Consider the following 12,223-nt stretch of genomic DNA (forward strand, 5'->3'; position numbering starts at 1 on the left):
AGCCCCGGCTGCCGACGCTGCCCAAATCACGGAGGTTTCGGGTGAAGGTTGTCACCTCATTCCTGGCCCCAGAGGGACAGTAAAACAAAATAAAAGAAAATTGGAATGGAATGGAATGGAATGGAATGGAATAGAATAGAATAGAATAGAATAGAATAGAATAGAATAGAATAGAATAGAATAGAATAAGCAAAGCGAAGAGAAGCAAAGAGAAGCAAAGAAAAGAAAAGAAAAGAAAAGAAAAGAAAAGAAAAGAAAAGAAAAGAAAAGAAAAGAAAAGAAAAGAAAAAAGATAAAATAAAATATTAAATTAAATTAAATTAAAAAGAAAAAATAAATAAATAAAATTGAAAATAAAAATAAAATAAAATAAAATAAAATAAAATAAAATAAAATAAAATAAAATAAAATTTAAAACCACAAGAAAATTAAAAAATAATAGTAATCAACCCTCTCTTCGGACAAGAGGGCTGCCGCAGCGCACAGCACCGCTGACATACGGGAAGCCGCACCCGAGCGCGGTGGCTCCTCGCAGCAGCCGCGCCGTCCTCCCCCCGCAGCGGCCCCGCTGGGCCCGGCAGAGCCGCCCGGGGCGGCGGGCAGCGCCGGCGGGAAAGCTCCGCAGCCGCGCCGGTGCGCGCCCCGGGCGGGTTACGGGAGCGCGCCCTCCGCCCCCGCACAGGGACACGGGGGACCCGGTGCGCGTCTCCGCGAAGGACTTGGCAGGGATGGGGCCCTAAACATGAGATGTGGCAGAATTCCTCCCTGTGTCTCCCCTCTGTATTTTGTATTTCGATTTAGCCGCTGCATAGCAGTGAAAAAAAAAATTAAAAAAAAAATTAAAATCCATATCCTGTTTTGTTCTTTTCTTTTTTTCTTTTTTTTTTTTGCCCTCGACTTTGATTATTTGCGGTTGCTTATATTTATTTCGGTTTGTATTGTTTTACTTAACTCAAAGACTACATTAATTTTTCGATATAAGAACAGTTACTTCACACAAATTGACTGCCCCAAGTACTTCTTTTTTTATTTTTAAAGGTAGCCCAAGTATTACGATTTGATGGGACACTTCTATTAAAACGCACAAATGCTACTGACATGTAAATAATTCCTGGATGACAGTTTTATTACTCAACCCTTTCCACGACCTTATAGCGTACCTGGCGCATCTCTCCCCGGCAGCAGCTCCATGGTGCGTGCCTTCCCTCGGGAATATTGAAATAGATATTGAAATAAATATTGAAATAAAGAACTCGCCGGCTAAATTCCGGGTCCCGCTGCCAGTGCTATAAATGACAACAGCGCTTGCGACTCCACCGACAGATGAACAAGACTCCGGACTCCGCAGGAGAGACCTTTTCCATTTACTTTCATGACGGAAACACAACTTGCGTCCCGGGATAAAAGCGAATCGAATAAGTGGATATTTAGTGCACTAGCTCAGACCAAAAGAAAAAAAAATCCTAAAGCCTACAGCTTTTGAATCTAAATCAAACCTTTAAAGGAAATCCAAGCCTGGCATTTGAATTACCATTTCCTATTACTGTCAAGCACGTTTAGCCTTAAGTGAGCAAACAAAGGATCAATTTTGTATCTGAGATTCTATCAGTTTCCTATCTGATATTCTTTCAGATGCTGGAAGTAATTTGTTTGCATTCTACATTACATCACCTCCACCCGGGACTGAAATAGGGCCCGATCCTGGAAACTCACAGCCTCCTGCCTCTCCGCACCAATCCAAGAGATTTACCATCTGCTTCAGAACAGTGAGCTCCGCAAAATCCAAAAGCGGGGCTCCCTCCGGTCTCCTCTTCTAAACGATTCTAAAGATTCTAAATTCTTCTAAACGATTCTAAAGAAGAGTGTTTGCAAAAGGGGCACGTTTGACAGAACACAAACAGATAAAGCAGACGAATAATATTCAGTCTTTAACATCTCTGTGCTGGCCCTTTGCAAAAAAAAAAAAAATTATTGTTTTCCAAGAGTCGTAGGTATAGGAAAGAACGGATTTGACTTCGTTTGGGTTTTGCTGGTTTGTTTTGATGAATGAGAGAAGGAAAATACTCAGACAAATGTATAATAATATATTATAATATATTATTATAATAATATATATATAAATTACTCAGTGGCAAATTCTTTAGAGCTTGACAGTGAATACCGTGGGATCTGGGCCGAGCTCCCCGTCATCAGAAACGTTATGGAGAAACAGGAGTTCCTGCTGACAGCACTTCAGTGAACCAACTAGACAAACAGTAGTTTGTCAGTAACTTTATTTAAAAAAAAAAAAAAAATAGCATGACAAACTGGAACCAAGACCAAAATACTGTATCCACTGTACATCATTCATTAGAAAACAAACATACACCACATTTGTATTCTACCAAACAGAGAGTGTATTTCCTTTAAAATTATATAGTGCGTGCTTTTAGATTCATGCTTTTCAATATTTATTTTACATTTGTTACTCAAATATTATCTGTTATAAATAATTGCAACTTGATCAAATGGTGCACCTGTTACCGTATGCAAACCTCTTCCGTGCTGCAAGTGTGGCTTATTGTTGCCTTTTTTTTTCTTTCCTTCTTTCTTTAAAAAAAAAAAAAAAAGCTGTTGGTATTGCTTTATTAGGACGCGAGAAAGCACATCTGAGGTGTCAAATAAAGCGTATGGATGCCAGAGGCGCTTGCAGACCCAGGACTGCTGGGAACCCCCACGGCTGGGACCGCTGGGACAAGTGACGGGAGAGCACATAGAAAAAATCGTTTCCAAAAGGCACAATTTCCTCGACACAAAGGTACAATAAAAATATATGGCCACTGAAATACGGGCGCCGATGGGGAAGCGGTGTCTCTCCGATGGGATCCCGGGCCCGCCAGGGTTTCGCCCCCCGCCGTCCTTTCCCGGCACCGCGGCGGGGGGACACCCGCGACGAGCGCGCAGCCCCGCCGCCCGCGGGGACCTGCCAGTCCGCCACCGCCCTCGACACGGCCTCCCGTGGGACCGCCCCGGGAGGCCTGGAGCTCCGAGTAAGTTGGATGGGGGGGGTCTGCGGCGACACCTCCCCACACACCCCCCGCCCCGCCCCGTCCGCCTTCCGCATCACTGCTGGCGGTGCCTGCTGCCGCTCTCCGGGTCGCTCTGGTCGTCGGTGAAGCAGACGTCCACGTCGCTCTCGTTGTCAGTCTTTTGCTCCTGCTCGGGGTGCGGGTAGCCAGAGTCACTCTTGTCCTCGGCCGCCTTGCCGAGGCTCTGCCCCGGGTGCCGGGACTTGACGTGCCGCTCCAGGTCACGGCGCCGCACCAGCACCTTGCCGCAGTACTCGCAGCGGTAGGGCGTGTTGCCCTCGGCGTGCAGGCGGATGTGCTTGTTGAGGTTGCTGGGGTCCCCGAAGGGCCGCAGGCAGACCTTGCACTTGAGGGGCTTGTAGCCGGTGTGAGTCCGCATGTGGATCTTCAGCCCGTACTTGCGGGAGTACAGCTTCCCGCAGTAGAGGCACAGGTGACCCGTCTTGGGCTTCCCGCCGGCCGCCCCCGCCGGCAGCGCCTCCAGCCGCCCCCGGCCCTTCTCGGCCGCCAGCTCGGAGAGCTGCTGCGTGTGCATGGCGATCTCGCGGTCGATGCTGGCCAGCGAGCCCAGCTCGGCGGCGTGCAGCCCCGCCGCCGGCCCCCCGAAGTACGACACCGACTCGGGGTACTTGAGGAGGCCGCCGAGGTGCAGCTTCAGCGGGTAGTAGGGGGCGGCTCCGTAGAGCAGCTCCCCGTTGTAGACGGTGAGCGGCATCACCGGCAGCCCGCACTCCCCCGCGTACGCCTTCAGCCCCTCGAAGGGCGGCAGCCCGAAGCGCTCCAGGGCGCCGCCGGGCAGCGGCGGGTAGCGGGCGGGGGGCAGCGCGGCGGTGGGCAGCCCCCGCTCCACCTGCCGGAAAGCCGAGGCCTCCTCCAGGGGCGAGAGCAGCGGGAAGGCGCGCAGCCCCCCGCCGCAGGCCAGCCCCGCCGCCGCCGCTGCCGCCGCCGCCGCCGTCGGGGGGGCGGCCTCGCCCGGCAGCGCCCCGCACTTGGGCGGTGCCTCGGCGGCGGCGCGTCCCGCCTTCAGCCCCCCCAGCAGCTTGGAGAAGCCGAGGGCGGCGGCGGTTCCCCGCGCCTCCTCCCGCAGCGGCCCGGCGGGGCGGAAAGCCGAGCGGGCCCCGGGGCAGAGAGCCAGCCCGTTGCCTCCCGCCGGCCCCAGCAGCGGCCCTGGCCCGCGGGCCGCCCCCACGCTCATGTCCAGGGCGCGCTCCTGCTCGTCCTTGCCCGCCCCCCGCTTGGGCAGCCCCGGCTTGGAGAGAGGCGGGGAGGCGGCGGCGACCTCCCGCTTGACGGCCTCCCGCGGGCCGCAGCCGGGGGGCGGGTGGCCCCGCAGCGCGGCGGCCGGCGGCTCCTTGTGGGGGAGGCCGAAGGCGGCGGCGGCGGGCCGGCCGTGGTCGTGGTGGAGAAAGGGCCGTCCGTGGCTCAGCGCGCAGTGGAAGTGGACGTGGGCCTTGAGGCTGTTGGGGTACTTGAAGGTCCTCCAGCAGTACCAGCAGATGTACCGCTCCTCCCCTGCGGAGGCAAGAGGAGGGGACCCGTCAGCGGCGGCCGCGCATCCCCGCGCATCCCCCCGCCGCCCCGGCCCGCCCCCCGCCGTGCCGTGCCGTGCCGCGGTGCGGTGCGGGCGCTGCGCTGCGCGGTGCGGGCTGCGCTCCCGCGGACGGGGCGCCGCGGGGGGAGCAGCTGCTGCCGCGAGTCGTCTGTCGGGGGGCCCATCTGTTGGCGTTTGCGGAGGAGAGAGCGTATGTCAGGGAGTCGGCTGCACCGAACAAAGGCCAATCTAATGATCGTGAGCCCCTCATTACGCGGCGAGACAATATCCGATATGTATGGGCCATATGTAATCGTTCCCTTTCAGAGGACAATGCCCTCTGTGCCCCGTCCCCTAAACATTTCGGCTTCTCTCAAGCGGAACAGACCTCGGTGGCCGCGGCTGTGGTGGCTGCCCGGCACTGCGGAGGCACAGGTTTCGCTTCCCCCTCGTGGCCCTGCTTGCCAGGAGTGTGTTCCCACGGAGGAGCATCTCCCCAGCCCCGACGGTGACACGCTGCCTCTGCGGGCAACCTGTCTGTCTGGGTATCTTTTCTTTTTATTTCTTTTCTTTTTCTTTCCTTCTTTCTCCCCCTTCCCTTTCTTTCCTTTTCCATCTTTCTTTCTAACTGTCTCTCTCCTCCCCTTTACCTCTCCCTTCTCTCCTCTCTTTTCTTCTGTCTCCTTTTCTCTCTGTGTACCCATATCTCTCTCTCTCCCGTTCCTCCAGTCACTGCCATACACCGACAAGACGTTCCAGAAGACCCTAGGGTCCCCCCGAGCTGCTGCCCACCCTGCCCGTCCCCAGCTGACCCTCTTTCCTGAACCAACGCACCGAAACGCCACGGGTGAGGCCAAGCGCCACACGGAAACGAGAGGCCGCTGCAAGCCTGGGGCCAGCTCCTCACGTTTTGGGGGGTCGCCTGGGGGGGGCCGAGGTAGGGCACAAGCCACCGGGGACGGGGTGGCTTCGGCCCTGCGCTGCGCTCCGCGGCAGCCGTGGGGGGCGGCGGGTCACCAAGGCGGACTTACAAGCCCCGAGAGGGCTTGTAACGCAGCTTTTGGGCCAGGGACCAGACGGTGGCCGGTGCGGGTGAAACACCAGGTATTCGCCCTCCGCGGGAAACTCGGGCAGCGAACTCGCGTGGAAGGATCCAGCGCTGGTGCGTGTCCCGCGTCCCCCGTGTCCTCGCCGTCGTGCGCAGCCCTTCCTCGCTTGCCGTGGAGCGGCGGTCCCGGGCCGTGCAGCCTCATGGAGTCGTTGGACGTGCTTTTTCGCCCCGTCGAGAAGGGAAGGGGGTGGCACCGTGTCCGCCCGGAGCGCGGGTGGGGCAGCGGCTACGGGGATGCGGAACCACGGCCGGGATCGCAGCGCCGTGCTTTGGGGAACGGGTAACGGAGCGGTACGGAACCAAAGGCGTGTGGCCCCGCACGCCCGCCGGCTCCCTCCCTCTGCCTCCATTGGCCGTTGCGGTCTCTCCAGCCGCGCCGTTTGGCCCCGGGTTGTCCTCGGCAAAAGTGTGGCGGGATCGGCAGGACCGGCTGCCCACCGCGAACGCCACCGAACCCGGTCCAGCGCTTTTCCCGGCTTAGCTCCAGCCCAGAGACCATCGCTCGGGGGAGAGGAAAAAAAAAAAAAAAAGTGAAAAAAAAGTGAAAAAAATAAGAAACAAAAACAAGGAAAACTACCCCTGTCTCATCACCATAAACACAAACAGATGGGGTCAAACACAGAAGATTTCCAAAGTTTTCTTGTTTCGTTTTGGTTTTGATTTATTTTTTCTTTTTAAAAAGCGCTCTCTGAATTTCTTCCGCCCTGGTGCTTTGCTTTGTTTTGTTTTTTTTCCAGCATACTATCCTTAAAAGAAGAGCTCTTCAGCATTTTGATACACTTATTAATTAGTCCGTATTAATTAGCCTGGAAACTGTGTGGCCGGAGACACAGCAGATCCGCAGGATCAGCCTGCAATCAAGTCTCGCTTCGACGGGACGAGGAGGATGCCACACGCTGGGTGCCTCTGGCAGACCTGTGCTTTCTTGTCGTTATTTCCCCTGAGCAGCCTGGTCCCCATCCGCAGGCAAGGACTGCTGTGCTGGGAGGGCAGAACCCGGCGCTGTGTCCTCCTTCCTGCAGCCGAAACTTCGCCAGAGCCTGGGCTTTCCGAGGAGGGTGACCCTCCGCAGACTCAATCCCTCACTGCCCTTGGTGGGGGAGGACAGAGACGTTACCAAGAGTTTCTTTTCCGGCTGCAGTTTTAGTGCAAGGAGGGATTTGGGCTCTTGCGCATCGCTCGAGTCGGATGGGAGGCGAGCTGCCAGCGCCCGGCGTTTCGGCCATCGTCCCTGCGGGCCGGATCCCGATCACCCTGCGGAGCAGCCAGCCTTGAGGGGTGAGGAGGGCTCAGCGCCTCCCCCGCATCGTGCCCTCTCTTCCTTCCCGGGGATACCACCAGGCTGAAGGGTCTTCTGCGTCGGGCAGGAGCAGGGGGGGTCGCCTCGCCGCCAGCTCAGCGGGCTTAGCCCGAGGTGGGCGAGTGCCCGCCGGTCGCGCCGAGCCGCCGCCGCCCCCACTGGGCGTGCCGGGAGCCCGTTTCCCCCGCCGGGATCAGCGGGAGGATGCATGAGGGACTGGACCCTCAAAATAATTGTCTCAAAGCTTGCTTAAGCTTCTGTAAATCGACAGCAGGCTTGCGGGCCGATAAGAAGCTTGCTTGTGTCTATTTAGCACTTTCTGCAGACCATTCTTTTGCTTACTGCCACCGGCTGAAAAAGGTGTATTGCCACCAGCTGAAAAACGTGTATTGCCACCAGCTGAAAAGGGTGTAGGCCTTTGGTTATCAGAGTGGCCAGACCCTGTCTACCCCAAACTCGCTGAGGCACAATGACTGTGCTGAGCCAAGTGCTGCCCAAGCAACAAAGGCAGGAAGAGCTCATACGGCGACCGTGTCAAACAACGACTAGCTGGGCACAGGCCACTGTCATGCTGATTGGTCAAGCTACAGACCAACCTGGACTATAACTGGTACAGTGACCCCACCAGAAATTGAGACTCCCACCACCATCACGACTTGAGAACTACGGATCAATGGGACACCGCTGAACTCCAGAGGATGATCGGGACGGTGTCGGGCCTGTGGTGGTGACTATACTCTTGCTGTGTTCTGCAATACCGTTTCTCCTTTCTGCCTTTCCGCTACTTCTGCCTTATTCTATCCCTCATGTCAGTGACTATTGCTGGGGAATAACAATAAAGCTACAGTAAGCGGCATCTGACCTCGTTTGTGTCCTACTCTCACGCTTGGAATCATTGCGAACCTCTCCCGGCCCAACTTGGGCTGGGATGTAACACTGGCTTCCCCCGCGGGGACTAGCCAGAGGATGTGCCTGCTGCCAGAGCGGCCCGACGGGTGAACACTGAGGGGTGCCCTCTTCTCTCCCCCTCTTTAATGTGCTGCCACCTTATCATTTTTGTTAACATGGGTGTAATTCCAGCTAAGAATCAGTTTGCTGATTGAAACAAGCGGTCCCAGATGACTGTCTTCCCCTCCCCAATATCCTCGGAAATCCTTATTTGAGTGTGATTTGATGACGACTTAATTTTTTACCTAATGCATCCTAATTTACAGGTATTGCCCAGTACCCGTTTCGACTTGACTATGTGAATCTGCCCACAAAATGACCTGAAAAGAGGGTCTGAAGCTCTGACCAAGGAACACACAAGGTGAAAGTGATGTTTTTAGAAACTGCGAAGCCAAATTGCTGTCATGCATAACAACACGAGCGCTGTTTTCATAGAAATTCCATTTGCCTATCAAAAGATCATTAAATTGTGCCGCTGACGGAACGACTTGAGGCACGGGGGCCCTTCCATACGCTACCGAGTTAATAGATCACCCTTTAAACATAAGCAGATGGAGTCTTAGTTTAAAGGGTGGCAGGTTAAAAGTCACAGCAGCTGTGCTGGCATTAATTTTTCTGAGGAGCCACGTTTGCCTACCGCAGTTTGGGGTCCCCCCTCAAAGGTGTCAATTAAAGAGGGTTTGTTTTGTTTCGTTTAATTTGGCTGCTCTGATATCAATGACCGCATCCGTACCTTTCTCGTCGTGCGTCGGGGTGGCGGTGACCGGGATGTCAAACCACTGCGCCAGGGGGTTGGAGTACCAGACGGTGAGCTCCTCTCCCGGCTGGACATCTCGCAGCGCCCGGTAGAAAATCTGGGAGGGGGAGAAAGAAAACTTCTTCAGGAGGCTTGAGAGGGGAGGCAGGCGGCGGAGAGCGGTGCCAGGCCGTCCCGGAGCCGCGAGTGGGGTACCTGTCCTCCTGGCAGATCCGCAACAGCCTCCAGTGTCTGCTCTTGGGAGTTTCGGGCAGCCCGGATTAACCCTATCCACTCCAGAGCTGAGCTCCCGGCTTCATCCACTAATTCCCCTCTCACCATCCGCACCTGGAAGACAGGCGGCACCGCTGTCACTTCCACGCCACACGAAACAGAAAGACAGCAAAAAGCTTACCCGTCCCCCTCCCCGCTCTGCCTTGCCCGGGCGAGCCTGCTTTCCCACGCCGGGAAGGTCTCTGGGCATGGCAGCTGGGGAGCAGCGGCGACAGCGTGCCGTTTTGCCGCCGGTTTGGCTCTTCCATCCTCGCCCACCTTTGGGCAGGACCTTCCTCGATTCGCAGGTGCCCCGGGAGAGCTGCGGCTGGCCTGGAGGGAGCTGCTGCTCTGCCGGGGTGAGGATGGAAGAGCCCGGGCCCGGCGGGGACCTGCAGCATTGCGAGGGGAAATGGGGAATTTTTCCCTCGGGTCGCACTGGCCCAAACGCACCTTGTTCAGTCGCAGCTGCCGCATTTAGCTTAACGCAATATTAAATGCCCAGATAAGATGTTATTTTTTTTAAGGGTTTCCGCAGCCTTTGAGCCCGTGGCAAAACAATTGCGACACACACGACTTGTCGGGAGACGGGGAGGGGGAAAGGGGAGAGGATTCTGCTTAGCTACAAAGTCTCTGTGGCCCCATCCTTCATAATCTGCTTGCCCATACAAAGAGAAAATGAAGTGCCCGTTCCCTGAATGACCGTGCAATAAAAGTCATCGGAACAAAGCAGTCTAAAGCGAGAAACCAAGGGAGCCAGATGAGAAATAAATTTGAGTGGGCTGGCAGAGCGTTTAAAAACAATTAAAGGGCATTAAAAATCCGAGCGGAACGCGTGAGCCGCGGCTGCCCGGGGGGTAGAAAGAGGGCTCTCATCCGCAGCCCCCTGAAGAGCCTGATGGACGGGGCGAGCACCCTTCATCGCCTCCTCCTCGCTCCTTCCCACCTCGGACACCGTCTGACCCGGTAGTCGGGTGGCCGTCACCCCCCTCCCGCTCCGACCGTGATAGTTGTTTGCCGTTCCGGGGGTCGGAGCTGGCCCCAGGCTTTGCGAGGGGGCCGAGCTGCGCCGGGCTGCCCCGACACCTGCACCTCGCCGCCGCCGCCCCCCGGGGACCCCCGGCCCGCTCGCCCCAAGCTCCCCTCCGGCCCCAGCCAAAGGGGTCGCGGCCGAGGAGAGGGATAGGAAAGGCGGGGGCGGGGGGGCACAAACCCGAGCCAAACGCAGGAATAAACCTGTGCATCCGCCTCTCCTCCTCCGGACAAAACCCGGGGGTTGTGAAAGCCGCATGCCCCCGTCTCGCGGGAGCTCCAGAGGCGAGGAGCCCGCCGTTCCTAGTCCTGGCCCTGCCGGGGAAGGGGGCGATGCCTAAGTGAGCGAAGCCCCGCGGGGCGGGGGCCGGGCGGCGGGACCAGAGCCCTCCGGCACCGGGCAGGGGGCTGCGGCGGCGCCTTCAGCAGGTCTATGTCCAAGGCGGGGGAGCGTCCGCTCCTCCGGGAGAGCCCCCGGGTCCCCTGGCCTCGCCACGGAGGTCGGCTGGGCTAGCGGAGCCCCGTCGGTGAGGAGGAGGGGGAGAGGGCACGGGCGGGCAGGCTTTCCTGGCAAAGCCACGAGGAGACATCTCGGGACGCTCTGGAAACGTTTCCCGTTCCTTTCCTGGCTCGCTCTAAGAAGGGAGGCTCGAAGAGAGAGGGGGGGAAGAGCAGCCTCTTGTCTCAAGCCAAGTCAACGAAAAAGCAAGGTCCAGCGGTGCGGGAGAGACCGTAGGAAAAAAAAATGATAATAAAAAAAAATAAAAATACCTTTTTTTTGGGTCCCGGCTCCCTGCGGTCTGACAGGTACTTGCCCAGTTTGAAGATGCCCGGCACAGGACCCAGCCGCAGCCCGGCCGGGATGCAGCTCTCGGCGCTGACGCTGATGGCCGGAGCCCTGCTGCTTTGCATCGCTGCCTCTGGGTGTGAGCGCTCGGGAACCCCAACTACTTAAGGGGGCCGGAGTGACAGCGGCGGGGAGGGTGAGGACAGGCGTATCTCCGCCCGCAGAGTGACGCGGCGGCGTGCGGGCCGCCGGCTTTTCAACGGGAGCGAGGAGGGGTACCCCTTGGCAGGGGGATGCTCTGGGGGCGCAGAGTTTGGTGAGAGAGTTTGGCTCCTCGAGCAGCTGCGGAGTCCCATCCAAGAGGGTCACATGGAGCCTTTCCCTAACCCTCCTGCATAATCAGGCGGAGTGAATGGCTGGCAGACAATGGGCCAGGCGACCTTCCCATTCCTAAAAATCCAATTTGTCAAGGGCAAAGAAAAGGCGCTGGTGAATCAAAGGTCTGGAGGGACCATTAATCCTCAGCATGGGGTATTGTCCCCCAGACAGTTACGATATTTTAAGTGACAAATCCACTGTATAATTTCTCCATAAATTTTACTTCCTTTTATTGTTCCTCGACAAACCAGTTTTGGAAAATAAGTGACTATTTTAAGTCTACTTGGCTGAGCCTTTTGAGGTTTAATATACTTCAAAGATTTTTAATTCTCTTCCCTTGGCTTTATTGTAAAGGAGATTAAACAAAGAGATGGGGAATGTTTTGAGGACTTGTTAACTTCTATTGATTCTCGGCGTGTGCCATACAGAAATTGGGCAGGTACTTGATGGGAAAACACCAGAAAATACCTACACTTTTTTTTTTTTTTTTTTTTAAAGAACGACCATATTACCATTTCAGTGGGTTGGTTTCAGGCCAGTAATCTGTTCAGAAGAGCTTTGATCCTTAAGGAGGATGAATAGCACAAAATATGAGCCGCTGTAGCCCCTGTAAAACACAAACCGCTGCATCTGCGAGCGCTGGGGAAGCTGTGCCTGTAATTCTTGCGATTAGGAAAGAGACAGGAGGAGATAGAGACACACAGCCACCAGGAAAGACAGGGACACGGCCAACAGATAACACAGATGTCTAGCGAACAGCACGCAGCTGGATTCCCCGCTTAATACATCCACAGGTTCCTCTCCCACACACAAAATCGCCTGCCCCGACACTGCTTTCGGAGGTGGAACCTACAAAAAGCCACTGTAAATAAAGCCAGAACGAAGCGATTCGAACAGAGTGCGTCTATGTCCCTCCTCTCCGCATAAATGTTTTAATTAAGATACAACGAGGCGCTAGGATTAAGTCATTTTATAATTCAGGATGGGCAAGTGCCCCAAGAATTTTCCTGGAGCTGAAAAGGAAAGGCATGCGACTTTTTTCTTCTGCACATGCAACAC

General features: G+C 55.9%; 1 protein-coding gene across 1 annotated transcript; it reads right to left on the reverse strand.

Annotated features, from left to right (window-relative positions):
- Positions 1 to 3,102: 3,102 nt before the first annotated feature.
- On the reverse strand, positions 3,103 to 10,911 carry PRDM13 (PR/SET domain 13). Its single transcript, XM_054196925.1, has 4 exons — positions 10,771 to 10,911; positions 8,911 to 9,042; positions 8,692 to 8,812; positions 3,103 to 4,580 (listed from the first exon to the last, which is right to left on the reverse strand). The coding sequence occupies exons 1-4, from the start codon at positions 10,909 to 10,911 to the stop codon at positions 3,103 to 3,105; spliced, it is 1,872 nt and encodes a 623-aa protein (XP_054052900.1).
- Between the last annotated feature and the right edge of the window lie 1,312 nt (positions 10,912 to 12,223).

Source organism: Rissa tridactyla, chromosome 3 (assembly GCF_028500815.1).
Source record: "Rissa tridactyla isolate bRisTri1 chromosome 3, bRisTri1.patW.cur.20221130, whole genome shotgun sequence".
NCBI classification, from domain to species: domain Eukaryota; kingdom Metazoa; phylum Chordata; class Aves; order Charadriiformes; family Laridae; genus Rissa; species Rissa tridactyla.

What these genes read in the sequence shown, in the direction of transcription:
- PRDM13 (XM_054196925.1), bottom strand. Translation starts at nt 10,911, where the DNA reads ATGCAAAGCAGCAGGGCTCCGGCCATCAGCGTCAGCGCCGAGAGCTGC. An exon ending in AGCCGGGACCCAAAAAAAAG is followed by an intron (nt 9,043 to 10,770) that starts GTATTTTTATTT and finishes CCTGTCTTCCAG; the next exon opens with GTGCGGATGGTGAGAGGGGA. An exon ending in CGGATCTGCCAGGAGGACAG is followed by an intron (nt 8,813 to 8,910) that starts GTACCCCACTCG and finishes TCCCCCTCCCAG; the next exon opens with ATTTTCTACCGGGCGCTGCG.